Below are 19,860 nucleotides of genomic sequence, written 5' to 3' on the forward strand. Positions count from 1 at the left end.
TCAACGTAAAGTTTTTCAATTGACTCACCATTTTCTTTATAAGCAATTGATTTACAATTAATATTACCGTAACTATTTATCCCATATTAAAGTATTTTGTAATGTATATTTTTGAAACATAAATATATTCATAACCGATGAAAATGGTGAAGTTATTACTGTAACTTCAAATGCGGTTTATAGAGAAGTATTTTATAATTTATGATAAATAATGTTGTCTACAATTCATTCTCCAAAAAGATGAATGTCTATCGTACTAGCTTTAATAGCAATACAAATTTTTCAATGACTTATTTAACATTAATAGAATTATATGATACAATTCATTGGTGTCTATTACAGTCGATAGGACCCGTGCGACGCACGGGTCAAAAGTCTAGTTATAGTAAAATATGGTGAATTACCCAACCTACCCTCAGCGAGATATTCTCTGCAGGGACTGACTAATCCGCATTTCTGTTTACTCAGATTCATTATGTTGGAGTATTATTTATCTATTTACTTAATAAAGAACAATCAATATAAAGCTATTTCCAGTATCCCACAAACTCCCTGAAATTAAAACAAACATAAAACATAACTATCCTTAACCAGCTCGTCAATTCATTATATGTCCAATACAAACTAAAACTTACAAAATTTAGTTTATACTAATCATGTATATTAGAGGGCCCAAGGTTCAAATATCATGCTAAAATGGTAAAACAATGGCAAGAAAAAGGGCGCAATTATTAGTATCATAATTCCACCCCCGCCTCTTCCTTTCCTTTGGACTTGGCCTCCTCTGCAATATGAAAACCCTCAATCCTGCGCGAAACCTCCTCCTCTGCATTTGCCTTCTCCTTTTCCAGGGTTCCATTTGGTGATAAACCCTCTGATTCATCATGAGTCAATGGCCCTGTCTGCCATATTCTGATGGTTCCATCCTCGGATCCTGATGCATACGATTCTCCTCCAGGAGAGAACCGGACACAGTGTACAGGACCATGATGTCCTTTGTTGCATGCTGCCATCACCAGATAGAACACCGTAATATTTATCAATATATACCACACAATGAATTAAACCAAACTTAAAAATCAGTTTAGTTATCAAAAGATGCCAGGTCAGAAGTGTAAAACAAATATAAATAACTTTTTTTAGTAAATGTATATATTAAAAAATAGTTGGTCCAGAACATAGGAAATATGATTTGGTCCTTATTTTGGTTTTAGATCCTATTATTACCTATATGGAATTAGTCGCTATATGTTTTGTTCTAGGGACTAAAATCAACATGATCCACAGATATTGCAAGGATTAATTCTAATAAGAACAAATATTATAAACGGACTAAAACCAAAACAACAATCAGAAGCATTTTTTTCGATTTCTCAAGGATTCATACTAACTGACTCATGCTTTGTAGGGGGGAAAAGTTGAAACTGGTGAACTTGTGTATGCTACACGGACAAATGTTATTTAAGCTTTAATTTGAACATATAAATGTAATTAAATGTTAAGTAACTTACCAATCTCATCGCCCGTATGGAAATCAAAAACATGAACCCACAAGTCTTCTCCCCCAGCAACAAACTTGTTACCAAACTTGGGCTCTAACGAAGCTGATTCCACATTGCAAGGCATGTCATAGCTCTTCACCAATCCATAGCTGAAAATCACAGGTGATGTTGTCAATCATCAAAAAGGCATAACCTTAAAAAAGAACATGGCCAACTAACTTATTGTTACTTACTGATTTGCATCCCAAAACTTGACAGTAGAACCATCAGCAGTTGTAATATAGCGACCATCCTGACTCACTTCAGCACTAGTCATAGGCGACTTGGTGTCAAGTGTCTGGACAATTTTACCAGTTCTTACATCCCATAGCCTGTGAATTATCAACAAGATTCAGTGCAATAGAGGATCCAAGCTTCATGTTTATATCAAAGTTTAGAAGTAAAAACAAGCAAGCTCATATACAAAAACGACAACAACGGCCAACTGTCAACATAGTATGGTCAAGTAAGTTATACCTGACGCCTCCCATATCAGTACATGAACTCAATATAGTCTGGTCACTATGAAGCCATGCAACACTCCTGACTGAACCAGGGGATTTATCCACTTCTTTAGGAGGTGCATCAGGCCGATTCAAATCATAAATTCGGAGAATTTTCTCTGCTCCCCCAGTGAGCAAAAGGTGGGTATCCTGCTCCCAGATATATACAAACATCAATCAATTCATATGAACAAAGGTGGGTATCCTCAGATAAAGAACAAGGCATTAACAAGGTATCCAAATTTTAACAGAATATATATTGTATATTATCACTTAATCTATGCCAGGATAAGCTTGTTTTGTAATTAAAATAGCTCATAATTAAAAGCTTGCAGATACAATTTAATAGGGAAAGCAAAGTAGAGATGAAATTGAAAATTGCAACGAGAACTTCAAAAGAGATCCCATATACTCAGTCCTTGCTCAAAGAATCAAGATTTAAGTAATAAAAAATAAAATAAAAAGCCAAAGTGACAACTACAGTACAATAGCAACTATCTGACATTCATGAACATAAAAAAGTAGATCCATAAATGAATTCAGCTATTGGTAGATGAATTCAGTTATGGTAACATGAAAATACTATAATCGCTTGGTAAATTCTAGGCATGCACACTTTAATGGTATTTATTTTCTATTTACTTACGGGAAGGACAATTTTGTGTTTTTGTCATTAGGAACGTTATCCGATCAACCAAAATGAATACCAACAAATATCAGTCATGCAAATTGTGAAAGAAACACGGGCATCAATTCTACCTCAGAAAAGGCACATGCTCTGACAATGTGCTTATGCTCAAAAGAATGTAACGCGTCACCTGTTAATGCATCCCAAACTTTGCTGCACACAAACCAACAAATATGTCATGCTAATTTATAAAACTGCAATTACTTCAATATAAAATGTGCACAGCGTGTAAAATCAAGAAAATAGTAATGTCAAATAAATCAAGAAAATAGTAATGTCAAAATAAAAGCATATCAGAGTGTGATACTAAAGGACTAATGCAGGGGAACTTCATGGCAGAATGCAATGTGTAGCGGCCACTGCAAAAAATGCTAGTGTAAAACATGATTTCACAATAATGACTAAGCAATATGGAAGGCTTTAGCAAAAAACACAAATAATTTGAAAGCATAATAATCCTAATGGGTTTAAACCATTGAAAAAATTGAATTGACTTCAAAAGATTCAGAAATCAATTCCTGTTTTAGGAATTCAATATTGAAAAGTGGACTGATTTATAAATCAAGTATGTTTTAAGAATTTTAATTTATTACATTCACTCGTGAAGTTCAAGTCCTGGAAACAGCCTCTTGTGTAAAACAGGGTAAGGCTGCGTACAATACACCAAATGGTGGGACCCCTTCCCGGACCCTGCATATGCGGGAGCTCTAGTGCACCGGGTTGCCCTTTTTTACATTCACTCATGAAGTTGTTGAATATGCACTGTAATTCGTGGATTCATGCATTTTACATGTTTCAGGTGTTAGAACTCAATACTAGTTGAGAAGTCATTTGGCTGGAATCACTGTGGGATTGGAAAATCCCAGTTATTATAAGAAATGTTTCCACCACGGCTGCGCTGTGATCCTTGATATTGCAGAAAATTGCATCAAATACACCCGGTGTGGTCACTATGCGTGGAGACATCAAAAACCTAGACACTGGGGTCACAATCACTGTTGTGGACCTTTTTTAAAACCTCACTACTTGCCTCTGAAAACATTCGTCAACACTGCCCATCCCTAACCAAGATCATCATTTTATGCAACATTGCCCTGCCACCATTAATTGAATGCTGTACTAATGGCACAAGTGAAACTTTGCTGCGATTGGTTGTTCCAGTCTGGTCCCTTTCTTCTGTCAATAATGTTATCTGTCCACCTTCCAGAAGCAATGTTGGGTGTGGGACAGTGTAGTTTGTAATTTCTATGTGTCTAGTGTGGTATGCAATTATGTTTGGGCACTACATCTCTTCATGGATTTTAAATCATGTGATCTAAAATTGTGAACATGATTATTAAACTAGTGAATCAAGTAGCAGAATACTGAGTTCATGATTGTAGATAGGCATGTTGCATTCTGTCAACACTGCAACTTATCTATTCACCTTCCAGAAGCATTATAGTGTTCTTTAGGTGCTGCAAATGACCCATGTTATGTTACAAGTGGCTGGGTGTGGGACAGGGTGGTTTGTAATTTCTGGATGTGTCCGGTGAGATTTACAATTCTGATTGGGCACAACATCTCTTGCATTTTATATTATGAAATCTTAAATTTAACTTGAGTTGTGAACATGACTATCAAACTTGTGAATCAATCAAGTAACAGAATCCTGAGTTTCTGCAGTTTTGTTTTACATTCCAACCTTGTGAACTTATGATTTGGTCAATTATGAATACGATCAAGGTTTCAAACGCAAAAGTCTACACAAACTCATGGAGCATTTTAAACTCAACTTCTAGTTTCAACTAGTTTTCTTTATATAAAGAATAACATTAAAATACATATAAATGACATATATACATAATAAAGATTCAGTAAAGAACAAAGTGAAGGGTGAAAATTAACAGTCAAAGTCTCGAGAAGGGTAAAAATAAGAACAAAGTGATTTAGATTAAATGGTGAAACTAAGAGCAGAAAATGTTAAATGGAGATTCAGATTAAATGCTGAATCCAAAAGGAAACAAAATTAGTAAGAATAAATTAAAATCTTAGTACAAAGAATAAAATGTTAAATGGGGATTCATATTAAATGGTCAAACTGACGATAAATAACAGTACAGAGAATAAAATGTTAACTGGTGTAACTAAAAAACAGTAGATTTTAAGGTTGTCAGAATTGAGATCTGTCATAAGATCGAAATGGGGTAGCAAGATCGTAAAAACATAAGATCGCAACCAAGATCGAATGATCTTATCCAATTAATTTTGCAGAACTGAAAAGGGGTAACGAGATCGTAAAACATAAAATTGCAACCAAGATTGAAAGATCCTACCAAAACAAAGATAATACTAGTATATATATGCATAGTAATACTAGAATAAGGGTATTTTCGAGGAAAAAAGTGGACGTGGTTGGGGAAAGGGGGGTATTTTTGGAGCAAAAAGAGCGGCGAGCCGCGGGGGGTTAGAAAAAAAAAATTAATATTAAAGTGTCACTTACACTATTTTTGGGCCGAGCGCCCAACCCCATTACACTAAATCGGGATTCTATGTGTGGTCTAGATTGGTCAGTGAAATTGTTAACTCGAAGATTTTGGGATTTAAATTGGAACTTTGATACTTATGGATTTTACCCAAGTTTAGACAACAAGTATGTATGCAAGTTAACTTATGAGTTTGAAAATCATGCATTATCTCAAAATGTTTCATTTTGGCGTGCATAATTATCAGGTTGGAACTTGAAAAACCTATAATGTAATGTGATGGAACAGTAGGCTAGGCCACTAGGAGGAAGGGACACAGTAGCTAGTGCATTGCAATGAAAATCCAATGAGCAAAGCAAGCACATGATGAGGAAGTGGGATCCAGTATGGAGACTCTATGATAAGATGCATGGGATTACTTGATCAATCCAAATGGTGGAAAAAGATAGTGCACCGCATATCATTTATGACGGTAAAATCCTCATATAGTATTAGGCCAACTCTTACCAATTTAAAAATTGAGTTTATAAATGACCCACAAGGACTCGTAAATTTTTTGTCATTGGTTATGAACTTCTTTTACGTATTTAAATTGGACCTTTTTGGGTTAACTTTCCTATTTATATTAGATGTGTGTGCACGCACGTGCATGAATGCGAGTGCACGTGTTGGATGTTTATCCGGTAAAGCATAAGAAAATAAACATTTTCACGGGACAAAAGCAGCACACATTTATCTATACTAAATGACATATATCCTATGCACATTGAATTAACAAATATCTCACTAAACAATCTAATTTATTGAAATCATAACACTTTGAGCTATATACAAAACTAACACGACGAATCACTAAACATACTGAAAGAAAGGAAAAAAGAGACGATAACATACGTTGAGAAATCAGCAGAAGCAGTAGCAGCGCGCAAAGCATTAGCATCCAAACAACAACTCCAAACAGCACCTTTATGCCCTTCAAATGTTCCAATCCAATCTCCAGTCTCTCCATTCCTCAGCATAGGACTAGCATCTATTCACACAAACAAAACTCACACATCACGACTTTCCACTAAAATTCCAAAATTAAATGTTATCACGTGTCGGCACTGACGACACGTGTCAGACACATTCGATCAGAAGTATCGATGCTACATATAGCTAACATCCTAAAACTGATCAGATCTATTAAATATAAAACTAAAAAAACAAATTAAAACAATCAAAATCTACAATTCTACCTTTGCTTGCGCTAATAAGAAAGAAACCATCAGGAGTAACAGGACTGTAAAAGAGATCAACAACTGGACGAGAGTGACCGTGACAAACAAGAGGTACCGTAACTTTTTTCTTTTCCATTTCTTGTAAAATCTCACAAATAATTTCTTGATTCTTTCAACTATTGATAGTATGCAACCCTAAAGGAACAACAACAACACTAACGGCGGTGTTACGAAAAGTAACACAGGTGGGAAACAAGATACACACCTCCTAACCCTCAAAGCTCTGGAAATTTTGGGTAAAAAAAAAACAAAAACAAAAACAACAAGCAAATTGGTAAAAAAGAAAGATTCAAAAACCTAAAAAAAAAAAAAAAAAAAGAGGGTAAATTAGAACGATAAAATGGTTAAAAAAGAAAAAAATGGGTAGAAGTAACACAGAGCTGGGAGAGGAAGGGCCAGGGCGCAGGGATTGGTTTGCCTTATGACCTGCTCTCTTATACTGTGACTAGTCGGACGGATGAGATGGTAATAAAACTCCTCTTACGCTGTCGTTCTGGACAATTTTTTTTTTTTTTTGGATTTTTTATCTTTTTGGATTATTTTTTTTGTGTGAAAATTCAATAACCGGTTAATCTAAGGGGTTTAATCTCGCCGTCTATTTGTGGAGATCTTTTAAAGCTGATGCATGACTTGTATGGACTTAACCTATCAAAATTGGCGTCAAGGAAATCGAACCTGAGAACTTAGAAGAGCATGCTCTAAAATCCTAAGTCGGACGCACCTGAGAACTTAGAAGAGCATGCTTGAACATCCCAAGTCAACCGTTAGGCCAACCCCGAAGGGGTTTTTTTTTTTTTTTGTGGGTGTAATTTGCGGACCTTACCAAAATTATAAAGTTATTTGAAGTATTAATCCTATAAAGTTTATACTTTAGTTGCGTGTTTGATCTATATGTTTATTTTAAGGTCTTAAACAAACGGTTTATTTGTAGCTTATGGTTCAAACATTTATTATGATAAACATTTATGCATAAGGTTGCATAAACAATGTGTATATCAAAAGTTAAACTAAAGTTAAATTGTTTTTATATATGTTATATTGTCACAAGTTGTTTACATAAGTTCTCCTAAACAATTTTACAAAGTTTCTGCTAGTAGATGATCTCAAATAAGTCAATCCAAACAAACCCTTAATTTTAAGTTGGTCTCTTACGTTTAAATGTAAATTGTAATATTTATTTATTATTTTATTAGTATTATATATTGCATTAAGGTATTGCTTTAGATATGAATCCACAAGTTTACGGTTTTATCGAGTCGTAAAAAGTTGTCGAACCACAGAGAGTTATATGATTATCAATCTCGTTTTTTAGTTGTGATTATATGAAATGATCAAGTTTATAAGTTTAATGGTTTCTTGGTTTTACATTTAGATATTATAAAAGCGTTGTGGGTTTATTGGTTCATCATAATGTCAAATCATAAACATTCCTTATTTATTTCATTATTCTATGTTAAATTCATTTTCTTAAGACAAGATTTTCATAAGTATTTCATGTTTCCTTTCAAATAGATGAATGTATCTCAATAACAATCAAACGTATTCTCATGGTTGATTATTATTGAGACCCTTTAAGTTTTAATCTTATTGTCTCAAGGTTCACAAAACTATTCTCATGTTTTGCTCACCTTGTCTATTCTCATTTGTTCTAATATCAATCTTCATCTTTCGATACTTCGATTGATATTTGATATATGACTTAAAAATGATGATATTATATTAGAAAAAGAAATTAAACAAAATAAGGTTTTAGACTTGGTTTGAATAGGATTTAGTCATTAGACTATTCCAACAATCCCAAGACTGGAAAGTCTACTCACACATGTTCATTGTAGACAAGGGATAGAAATTTAAAGACATATAATATAAAGACATTAAAGTAAAATGCTGGAAAATAAATTGCACGAATGTAAAGAACAAGAAAGTAAAGTGCAGAAAAAGAAGAACAATGTAAGCTTAGAACAATGTAACTTTGATTTCAATAATAAGCAAGTTCACAAGATTCAAAGATGATTTGCAATCTGATAATAGACCTATTTATAGCCTAAGGCCTTATACATTGAATGTGAATTACAAGCTTTAAAATGACGAAAAACAAAGTTTTGTAACAACCGAAAGTTGACAGCAGAAACACACAATCTTAAGCTCAGACCGTGCACTTTTCAACTTCCACGCCATTAAAACGCATGACCTCCTTCAGTAAGCTCTCGCTGAAACGCATGACCTCCTTCCATGCTTTTTGAAACGCATGGACCGTGCATTTCCTCCTGACTTTCTTTCTCTGATGCGCACGGTCTTGATCTTGGGACACACTAAAACGAACGATCTTGTTGTGAAAACGCACGGACCAAAATTTTCTTTCTGTTTTGCCTCCTTTTCTTCACGTCTTTTGATTTTTCTTTCTCATAATTCAACAAATATTCTCGTCTCTTTGATATTGAACCTGAAATGAAAATCATAGCGTTTGTAGTAAAATAGCTCCAAAATATGATCAAAACTATGAAACTTTATTTAATTAAAATACTTAAAATAACATAAACTATGACTTATCAGCTTGTTGGTTTTTAATCTAATAGATTACATTAGATTAATCTATATGATTACTTTTGCGTATGTTTCAATTACAATCAATCGCAGTAATGTTAATTTTTTAATATAATTGTTTTATATTTGTTTTAATATAGGGGGTAACCTTGGCGCAACTGGTAAAGTTGTTGTCATGTGACCGTAAGGTCACGGGTTCAAGTCCTGGAAACAGCCTCTTGTGTAAAAACAGGGTAAGACTGCGTACAATACACCAAATGGTGGGACCCCTTCCCGGACCCTGCATATGCGGGAGCTTCAGTGCACCGGGTTGCCCTTTTTTATATTTGCTTCAAACCTATTATTTTACCGTGTATGTGTGATATGAATATTAATACAAACATTACATGTTGCATTCTGAATATCTAAAAATCGATCCAAATAACCGTACGTATTTGGATAAGATCATATTTTTTTAGCATAGTCGTCCAAACTGAACCACATGCAAAATTTATTTTGGATCAGATGACATTTTATCTCAAAACCGCAGCACAAACACTCCTATCACCCACAATGGATTTTCTTATACATCGTGCACTGGCACCTATGATTTTATATGGGTTTGTTGAACAATTTTGTTTGCTAAACTGATTTACTTTTTTGTGGGTTTTATGATGGGGTCATGTTTCAAGGTATTTGTTGACGGAGTTGTGGGGTTGTATGAGGTTAGGTTGAAGGAGGAACAAGAAGAAGAAACACATGAGAGAAGGAGAAAGGATGTAGGAGAAGGAAAAAGAAACTTGTTTTGTTGATGTTGAATGATATATATATATATATATATATATATATATATATATATATATATGGGGTTTGCTAGAACACACCCACTAGTTTTTATGTGGGAGTGTTTTAGCAAAGCTACACCTTAGGGTGTAATTAACCACTTTTTAGTTATTTACTTGCTAAAACACTCCCACATAAAAACTAGTGGGTGCGTTCTAGCAAATGCCTATAGGATTTGCTAGAACACACCCACTTGTTTTTGTTAGAAGGTGTGTTATAGCAACATACACCTTAGGGTGTATTTAACCACTTTTTAGTTATTTACTTGCTAAAACACTCCCACATGAAAACTAGTGGGTGTGTTCTAGCAAACCCCTATATATATATATATATGAGAGAGAGAGAGAGAGAGAGAGAGAGAGAGAGAGAGAGAGAGAGAGAGAGAGAGAGAGAGAGAGAGAGAGAGAGAGAGAGAGGGATTAATAAAAGTTATTTTGAAAAAAATATGATAGAAAATAATTTATTTATTTTTTTTGAGGAAAGAAAATAATTTATTTTTAAAAAGTTGATTGTGAAGGAATCGACATTTTTATTGTTCAAAAAAAAGGAATCGACATTTTTACAAAAGAGCTTGTTGATAGAAATTAATTTTACTAAAAAAAATAGCATCGCCATTTTTGTCAAACACTTGACCATATAATGTTACTCGCTTCTAACGTTTATTACAACCATGACTGTGAAGGGATCGCTATTCGAGAGACTATACCCTCCAACTTACCATCAGAACGACATAGCTTGTGCCATTATTGTCTGATAAAAACATAATGGAAATTCACCATGTATGGTGAAAAGTAGCATGTGAATCACATTCGCAAAAGAAAAATATCACAATATTTACAATATTGTAATATTAATTATTAATAAAGATAATTTGAAAACTTTTTCATACTTTTTATTAATTTTGTAACTTTTCTAATTTCTGAGAAATAACTTAAAATAACAAGTTTGGGTGTTTGGCAAACAAGTGAAGTGTATTTAGGTCATAGTTTGTGCCATTATTGTTGGAGAAAAACATCTAACGAAACAACTAGAGGAAATGTTGTGAACATCACCTTTCTGCAGTGTTATGTATTTATTTACTTTTTTTTACATAAAATACTTGTTATTTACAAAAAGAATATAATAAAAATTATGGTAAGAAGTTTAGGCCGCTCTATGTACTCTGCAAACGAATTCCATTTCCAATTTTTAAAAGGGAGCTTAATCACTTTAGTCCCTGAATAGGAAAGAAGTCGTCATTTTAGTCCCTGAATGCAGATAAATTGCAAAATAGTCCCTGAATGGAGACTCTGTTAGCTAATTTAGTCCCTGAATGCAGACTCCGTTAGTCAATTTAGTCCCTGAATGTAGACTCCGTTAGTCACTTTAGTCCCTGAAATTGACTAACAGAGTCTACATTCAGGGACTGTTTTGCAATTTCTTTGCATTCAGGGACTAAAGTGACTACTCATTTCCCATTCAGGGATGAAAGTGGCTAATTCCCCATTTTTAAAAACATTCATTTTAACTTGTCTATAAAAAGATGCAAGCCTCTTGAAGTGAACAATAGCAATGAAAAGATGTAATGTTTATTAGAGATATAGCATTTTTAAAAAACAAAAACAATTCTTTTATATTTTCATTGTTTTTAAAAAATGCACACAATTATCAGTTATGAAATCTATTATTTAAAAAACAAAAATCTCTAAAAAGTAAATGAGGCCTTAGCATCATATGTTATAATTTAAGTGAACATTTGCATGATTTTGGAATTAAGGAATTATTCTGGTCATTCAAATGTATGAAAGTTAAAGTATGGTTACTTCGACATGCTGTATGCAAGATTGTTAAGTTTTATTTTTTATTTTTCGAAGGAAGATAAGTTAAGTTCTTATATAAATCCTTTTCTAAAGAAATTTTTTACAACTTCATATCATTAGACAATTGAAAAACCTCGTTGTCAAGGGAAAATTTGAATACATAGAGAAACATACATACATATATATATATATATATATATATATATATATATATATATATATATATATATATATGCATACGCCACATTGCATCAAAATGGTCAATTTGATTAGAATGGAGAGAAACAGGAGACAGATCAATGGCCTAAAATGTACAAGAAATGATAGATCAGAATAGGATAACTATTTTCAACGAAGACTGCTATAATCAAGTTCATATATAAAAGTTATGTATTTAAGGAATTCGAACATTGGAAGCTTATTTTGGAAAAAGAGCAAAAAGAATGTCAACTGAATTTTCATCACGGAACTACAAAGATGCATCAGGACTTAAAATATGTTCTGGTGACCCATGATGTAAATGAAGGTAAAAGAGTGTGTAATATCTTGTTTATTTCCTAGTTTATTTTGTTTAAAATCAAACATTTAGAAACCAGCAGGTATGTTACATTCCAGAGGTACAACCAAAAGACCTATGAGTTTATAAGTAGCATACATCTCTCACCTTACAAGACATGAGAGGGTGTTGAAATATAGTTTGAAAACAAGTTTATAAGTAGCATATATCTCTCAACTTACATGTCAATTTAGTGACAACTGGTGCTAGGCAACAATGGTATTTTGGCAGCAAAGAGATAGGTTGCCTTTGTTGCCCAATACCATTGTCTACGGGTACCGGATAAGCAGGATGTTTAACTGTGATGGTGTAACAACGGGGATAGAGCGATAATGGACGGTGGAGATTATCAATTACAGGTGATGACTACCGTAATTTAGAAAGAAAAAAAAAGGTCACTGAATAACAATGAAAATGAGAAAAAAGGATCCCATCATATCTTGCAAATTTCAACCCTATTTCCTTCTCAAAATAAAACCTGCACCGTTAAAGAGGATAGTAGGGTAGGGCAAACACTTCAACTCTAATCCTACAATAAGGTTTCAGGGTTGCCAAAAGAAATAACTGTTGTACAATGGAAGGACCAAAAAAAAATCAGACAACCCACAATTAAATAATCAATAAATACAAACTTCAGTAAATAATATCATAAATATATATAACAAAAAAAAAGCTACAAGCTTTGCTTGAAAGTCGGGAAAAAGTACCAATACGAGGTTTATCCAACCATCACTGAATAATGCTGAACAATATCCCTTATGAGTCACATGTCACACAACCAAATGATCGGAAGAACCAAGTATTAAAAGCAACGCCAACTGCTTTCTTCTGTAAACAAAATTGAACTAATACAACCCTTAATAACCGTACAGTTCGATAAGATTGAAAATCATGCAATAGTCCTTCCTGTTCAAAAAAGAAAATCAAAGACTAAATGAGCATATCAGCATAGCGACTTGAAATATAGTCAATGACAAGCAATGTAGAAGTGCTTAATTGTTAGGTTTTATAGTTGAGGTCCTCAGTTATCTATTGTAATATTACATATTTCCCTCAGTATTAAAAAAATGTCTTTTTTTTTTTTTTTATATAGAATATGAGCCTGTTAAAGAACATTCAAATGGAAGGATAGGATAAAGAAATTCATTGAAACTATTTAATATTATCATTCTAGAAGCATGATAGAGTTTAGAGCATACCGTGGGATACTGCTTGAAGCTCCGCGAACAAAGGAATCTAAACTATCATTCAATATAGTACTTATTTTTGAAAGGTGTAGCAAGCTTGCCCGAATGCTTTTGAATCTCACAGCCAAGCTCAACCTCCATTAAACGATGGTTTCCCTTCGAGCGACTCATTAGAAAATTAACAGTTAGGTCATCACCATCACTCACATGTGTAGGAGGATTTAAGAGGAAAACCTGTCCAATGATTAAAACATTACACTAACATTATCATACAATTGAACTAGAATGAAGGTCACAGGTTATAGGTGACTGAACAGATACATTGTCAGAATTGAAAAAGAGCCAAATTATCACAGAAAGTATGAATGTCATTAACCCTGTCTCTCATCTATAAAGGTACAAGGTTATATTCTAATAATAGAATAGAACAGCTAATTTATGGAACTCATTGAAGGTACCATCAGCTCCTTCATTAATATTCAAATTGCTCACAAAATAAAGAAACTGTATTTGACAAATAATTATAAAACAAGTCAACTAATTGATGCTGTACAAACCTGCTGACCCCAGTGTGTACAGTAATCTACACTAGGAGCGGTGGTTAACTCAATCTCATGTTCAGCTGGATCCTCACTTCGTCCCTGGTAAGCATAAACAGGAAACAATAAGATTGAAGAAATTCCATAGCTATAATGCCCATGCAAGGTCAGAGCATCTTACCCGGAAATGTACATCAAACCACCCTCCATATCCACACAGTTTTGTGTTCTCTGTGGTTATTGACAGAGAAAAGTTTGATCTAACTTCCTCTATGTCTGCCACTGTGGCAGTCAAACAGTCAATTTCCTTTACTAGACCAGCAGTTCCTATGACTTGATGTGGATGAAGATTGCTCCACAACGATGTCTACAGAAATTAAAATATGTATAAATTGGTTACATATGCAACAGAAAACACATTATGATCAGTAATGAAATCATCAAGAGAAAGTTGGATAAATCTAATTGTAGATAATACAGTCTCCTCTGATGAGATTTGGGCATGGGTAAACTAAAAACCCATTGAAGTATCATTAATGAAGGTTGACCTGTAGATAAAAGTCATAAAACTACAAATAGCGGCTGCTATGTCCCTTACAGTGGAACAAGGATAGAAATTAGGTATTCATTGCAGATTCATCAAAATCCCTTAAGCATTAGTGCTATAACGCCTCAATTTGACAACGCTCTTGATACAATTCCAAAGCCGCTTACACAGTTGCATTATTGCATAGCCACAGCAAAGTTCATGATTGCATGGAAGAAAGGGCTTTTGGATCAAGGGGATTCACTCTTGCACAATGAAAAGGCTATAAGACGGTTTCTGAACTTGGTTTATGAGTGGGTGAATGAAGTACTTCTGAATTAGGTTTTTCATGCAAGTGGCCTGACCCACCAACACATGTTGATGTTCTTGTTCTTGGGAATGCACAATTACACTTTTATACACTACAGCATGGAGCGTACGACAAACAAACCAAAATGAATTCCATGTGGGGATTAGGATTGTTCAACTCCATAGAACATGTCAATTTTGTGTCTGCACAAGCCAGCACATAATGTAGGGCTGATATACTCTCAACCATAACAAAAATTTTATGTAACTGAAACTATAAAGTACACTTAAGATGTACAAAGTATATGACTTGCCTGTAGATAGTATTTCCTCTGCTCCTCAGCAAAAGGCTTTGCCAAAGTGCTCATATCAACACCATAGAAGGCTTTTGTTTCATCGACAAAGTTGTGCCAATCGCCCATAGCTGACTGGTAATCGCCCAACTTTTGTTCTACTATCCCAGTCCTAATGGGTGCCATCCACATGCGAGCATGACTAGGATACCTACAAAATAAATATTTTTAAATCAATTGCAAATGTATCACCGAAAGCCACCAAAGTTTTGCTCATTAACAAAATGAATCTTTATATCAGAACCATCTCATTTTCATGAACCAGATACCTTCACAGTTTACCAAATCATTGATATACATGTCAGTATCTCTGTTGGTAATGTGCTGGAAATAGCATGGTAAAGCAAAACATGCCATGTTAAGTCAATGTAAAAATAGCATGGTAATGTGAAAATTGGGGTAGTTAGGGGTTTTGTGTTATGAAGGGAAGGATTCAGATTTGTTAACATTAGGTGAATAGAGCAGTGGCTCTATTATAGTGAAGGGCAAACCCTTGGAGGAGAGTTTTCTATCGTCTTGTTTCTTGTTTTCTCAAATAAAGTGTTCTTTCATTAATTTTTTTCAATTCAAGTCTCAAGTTAGAAAATAATTATTAGCTTATCGTTCACGTTCTCGTACGGTATTCTATTAACTAATGTCTGCTTGTTTTTTTAATTCACCTCAGTGTTGTTAATTGCAGAAACATGGATAGCAGAAAAAAGTGGTTTGTTCAAATTCCGTTTTACAACAGTGTTACAGTGGCTCTATATTTTGCAATGAATATTGCATCGCAGAATAATAGTGATTTGTCAATGCTATAACCACCACTTAACAATACTGATTAACCCTATTCTATTGAAAACTAAAGAACATACTCTGCTTTATGTGCAGCTTTTAGTTTAAAAGACAAACAAACGACAAGTTATAACTAAGTTCAACTTTCTTAACTAACTACTAGCCACATTTTTCATATATAGTATAGAAATAAAGTCAAATATTTAGACAAGTGACTAAAAATACGATCTCAAGAAAAGATTCAAGTAATATCTAGTTTTTCAAATGAGTGAGGAGTAGGTGCATATCAAGAAGTAGAAAACATCAATACATTTTAATTAATAAAAAAAAACCCTCTTTCGTTTCTGGGAAGAAAACAATACTTACATCACTCCTGTTGGTTTGAGCCAGCGGTCACGAGCACATATGACAGAATCAAACATAGATTCTCGCAAAAGAAAATAACCCATCCATTCAGAGATGATAACATCAACTGCAAGTCATACAGACACAAACACTTTAAGCCAATCAAAGGATACACAAAGGCACACCAACCAACATTTAACAATTCATATAAGGTTTATGCAACTGCAATTGTTGCCACAGCATCAAGGTTTTGCGTAAATCACCAAACTAGTCCTAAACCCTAAACTCTCAAATAGGTAATCAGATTATGAATATCTCAAAATATCGCCTTAATTGATGTCCAGATGCATAAGTAACCCGAAAAAACAATATTTTCTTATAATAGTGACCGGAGGAAGTATCAATTAAGTTGTTATATGTTAACCATAAATTATCAATTTGGACCCTATATTTAACCACTTAATAACAATCTAGTCCCTCACAGACTATCGTATAAACTAAAATGAGTAAAATTTGACAAAATCAAGGACCTTTTTGAAATATTCATAATTTTCAAGACTTATTTGATAGTGTCCTAGTCATGGTATTTGACGAAATAAATGGCATTATCAAATATCATAACAGAATCATGACCGAGATTTAATTCAAAACCTTACAACTTAAACTAGAAGTAATAATACACATACAAACAAACCTTTCTCAGGCAATGTAACATCCTCAACAGAACCCTCAATAACCTCAACAACCTGCTCAAGATTATTCGATTTCACAAGCGCACGAGCATGTTCCGACATCTTAGTAGCTTCAACAGCATAAACCTTCTTTGCACCTGCTTGAGCTGACCATATAGCAAGAATCCCACTTCCAGCACCAACATCCAAAACAACCTACACAAATTTCTTATCATTATTATTTCACAAATTTCATCACCCAAACCCAAACCCAGTTAAGTTAAGGATACTAACCTTATCTTTAAAGTGGTGTTTGTTTTCAAAAACAGCGTTGAAGTAAGCATCCATACGAACACGATCTGAGAGCATTTCTTTTTGGTGATAGAGAAAGGAGTAGGTGCAAAAGTAATTAGCGTAGTCGACTTCTTTGGGGACGGCGGTGCCTCGGCCACCAGCGGCGGCGTTTTCGGAAGAAGTGCCCATGGTTCTTACTCACTCAGCGGTGGAGCAACCAAGTTTATGTTTTTAGGTCAGGATTGGTTTGGCGGTAGGGTTTAGGCTCTGTACCGTTATTTATTGCTCTTTAAACACGATCTACTGTGTTTTTTCCATCACTATTTTTTACTTTTCATTTTTAATCTCAAGAAAATTATTTTAAAGAAATGTTTTTTTTTTTTTTGAATAAGTTTTAAAGAAATGTTAATTAGTGTCCGATGCACTTTTTAAAAACTTTAACCGACATATTTTTATGAAAATATATGTAATTAATGCATTGAGAGTGTAAAAGACTATTTTGGCAAATAAAATATTGAAGATTTTAAAAGACTTCGTGAGATTTTATTGATTTTGTGGGATTTTAAAAGAAAAAGAGTTGCTAGTATCAGGATTCTCAATGCAGGATTTAAATGGATTTCAAAGTATCTTATATGGAAAGATCATAATAATAGATTGTTTCATAATATCATTACTCCTATAGAGGAGCTAGTAGAAAAGGTTAAGTTCCATTCTTTTTGGTGGTTGCGTGCTAATAATGTCGCATTTGTGTATGGTTGTCAGCAGTGGCAGTCGAACCCGTTGCTTTGTTTGGGTATCGACTAATGTCTGTTTATGTTCTTGTTCCGTACATTGACAAATACTTTGTTTCTTGAACGCTTTCTTTAGCACGCCTTGTGCTAGAGGGGTGTTTGTGGTTTGTGTGAATATATTCCATTTTTGTTTCTTAAAAAAAAATGGATTTCAAAGTACTTTATGGATTTCAAATGATTCATTTGAAGCTTCAACAACATTTTGTTGAGATTATCACCTCACAGGGTGCAATAGTAGCATCATTAGATAAAACTTGCTATAGAGTTTCATTTTGTTGAATTTTAAGGGGTATGGTTGATTTGATTTACACGTTGTATTCTCATGTGGACCGGAAGGAATTCACGTAGAACTCTACTGTGATGGTTTGATGGCCACCTTGACCACATCATTCAAGTTTTGCAGTCATATTTAGAATATTATATTAATCTCTTTAAATAAAAAATAGAATTTTCAAACAAAATATGAATCTTTATGTTTTTTTTCTTCATAAATATTCATGTTTTGATAAAAATTCTATTTTTTTGCGAGAAGTTATTATAATACTGTAAATTTTTCTGCAATACTCATTCATAATTTTGAAGGGTGCACATAACTTTACTTAAAATAGTGACCAAAAGTGTGAACTGAAAACTTTTGGAGACTATAACTCGAAGAAAAAATTTAGAAGGATTAAAACGAAAAATTGTGATATTTATAAAAACCAGAAGCATATTTAACCTAATGTTTAAATATATTATATAAAACTCATTAACATTAATGTAGCGATCCTTCATAAACAAAAACATTAATGTAGTGGTCCTTATAAGTCTATATGACAACACCAAGAGTGCACTAGAGGCGGGGTGAATAGCGTTTTTTGGTTTTAGAAGAGTTTACACAAGCGTGGGTTAGAAAATGATGATGAATGTTGGGTTATGCTTTGATATAACGATATGCATAAAACAATGTAAAGAAATAAGGGTCATGCTAATGATTAAGGATACTAAAAAAGGAAAATATTACAATAAAATGAAACTTTTTTTTGACTTATTATAAATTAATTACACAATTTCAATGCATTAACTACTATACAATTTCCTTTTTATTATCATTAACCAGTGTCCCGGAGCCGGAGGCACCGGTTAGCATTTCCCAAGAAATAAAGATTCAATTATGAATGAGAAGTTCACTTTTGAATCTTATTGACAATTCAACAATCAACACACAAATTCAAATCACAAAACTAAACTATCTCAAACCAAACTTATTAACAATAAATCACATCTTTATACTAACAATTTAGAGTTTTTCTAAATGCACTATTTCAAGAATCCTCTTCTCAAAGGATGTCCACATCATCAAAATATGACTTGGCATTTGTTCCAAAAATTTCTCCTAATTTTTAATACATGTTTAATAATAATTATGATTAAAAAACCGTTTTTTATTTAAAATTAAATCGTGCATAAGATACATAGTCAGTTATAATCAAATAATTATTAATATAATTAGTGTTTCGATTAATATTTATATGATACATTAAAAATTTGGTAGGTTACAAAGTTGCAATAAATAATATAAAAACATTGTGTTTGGATTTTTGGTCCGTTAGACAACTTTTTTTGGTCCGTTACACAATTACAATAATATACTAATTAATTTTTTTAATGTTTTTTTAAAAGAAATATATTTTGAACGGTTACAAACATATAATAATATTATAATTAATAATTTGTAGGTTAATATAAAAGATATATTTTTGAGAAAATAATATTAAAGATATTAACAATGTTGATTTTAAAACATTTAAATCAATAATTAATAGAAAATAAACGTTATGATATTATTTTTGTAGATAAATAGTAACATTTTGGGGTACAATGAATTCACAAT

At 33.2% G+C, this 19,860-nt stretch overlaps 2 protein-coding genes across 2 annotated transcripts; both read right to left on the reverse strand.

Moving 5' to 3' along the window:
• Positions 1–558: 558 nt before the first annotated feature.
• On the reverse strand, positions 559–6,881 carry LOC146946970 (uncharacterized). Its single transcript, XM_085744742.1, has 7 exons — positions 6,436–6,881; positions 6,092–6,227; positions 2,804–2,885; positions 2,019–2,194; positions 1,736–1,873; positions 1,512–1,651; positions 559–1,006 (listed from the first exon to the last, which is right to left on the reverse strand). The coding sequence occupies exons 1-7, from the start codon at positions 6,551–6,553 to the stop codon at positions 738–740; spliced, it is 1,059 nt and encodes a 352-aa protein (XP_085600868.1). The 5' UTR covers positions 6,554–6,881; the 3' UTR covers positions 559–737.
• Positions 6,882–12,792: 5,911 nt separating this feature from the next.
• On the reverse strand, positions 12,793–17,451 carry PRMT10 (protein arginine methyltransferase 10). Its single transcript, XM_085744743.1, has 8 exons — positions 17,197–17,451; positions 16,926–17,118; positions 16,253–16,358; positions 15,074–15,263; positions 14,106–14,291; positions 13,943–14,026; positions 13,398–13,619; positions 12,793–13,104 (listed from the first exon to the last, which is right to left on the reverse strand). Exons 1-7 carry the CDS (start codon positions 17,383–17,385, stop codon positions 13,443–13,445), a joined length of 1,125 nt encoding a protein of 374 aa, XP_085600869.1. The 5' UTR covers positions 17,386–17,451; the 3' UTR covers positions 12,793–13,104; positions 13,398–13,442.
• Between the last annotated feature and the right edge of the window lie 2,409 nt (positions 17,452–19,860).

Source organism: Medicago sativa, chromosome 2 (genome assembly GCF_051527215.1).
Source record: "Medicago sativa cultivar Bolivia chromosome 2, Bolivia_mono, whole genome shotgun sequence".
Lineage (NCBI taxonomy): Eukaryota > Viridiplantae > Streptophyta > Magnoliopsida > Fabales > Fabaceae > Medicago > Medicago sativa.

What these genes read in the sequence shown, in the direction of transcription:
- LOC146946970 (XM_085744742.1), bottom strand. Translation starts at nt 6,553, where the DNA reads ATGGAAAAGAAAAAAGTTACGGTACCTCTTGTTTGTCACGGTCACTCT. An exon ending in AAGTTTTGGGATGCAAATCA is followed by an intron (nt 1,652 to 1,735) that starts GTAAGTAACAAT and finishes TGTGATTTTCAG; the next exon opens with CTATGGATTGGTGAAGAGCT. An exon ending in CCATACGGGCGATGAGATTG is followed by an intron (nt 1,007 to 1,511) that starts GTAAGTTACTTA and finishes TGGTGATGGCAG; the next exon opens with CATGCAACAAAGGACATCAT.
- PRMT10 (XM_085744743.1), bottom strand. Translation starts at nt 17,385, where the DNA reads ATGGGCACTTCTTCCGAAAACGCCGCCGCTGGTGGCCGAGGCACCGCC. An exon ending in AACACCACTTTAAAGATAAG is followed by an intron (nt 17,119 to 17,196) that starts GTTAGTATCCTT and finishes AAATTTGTGTAG; the next exon opens with GTTGTTTTGGATGTTGGTGC. An exon ending in TGTTACATTGCCTGAGAAAG is followed by an intron (nt 16,359 to 16,925) that starts GTTTGTTTGTAT and finishes TATGACTTGCAG; the next exon opens with TTGATGTTATCATCTCTGAA.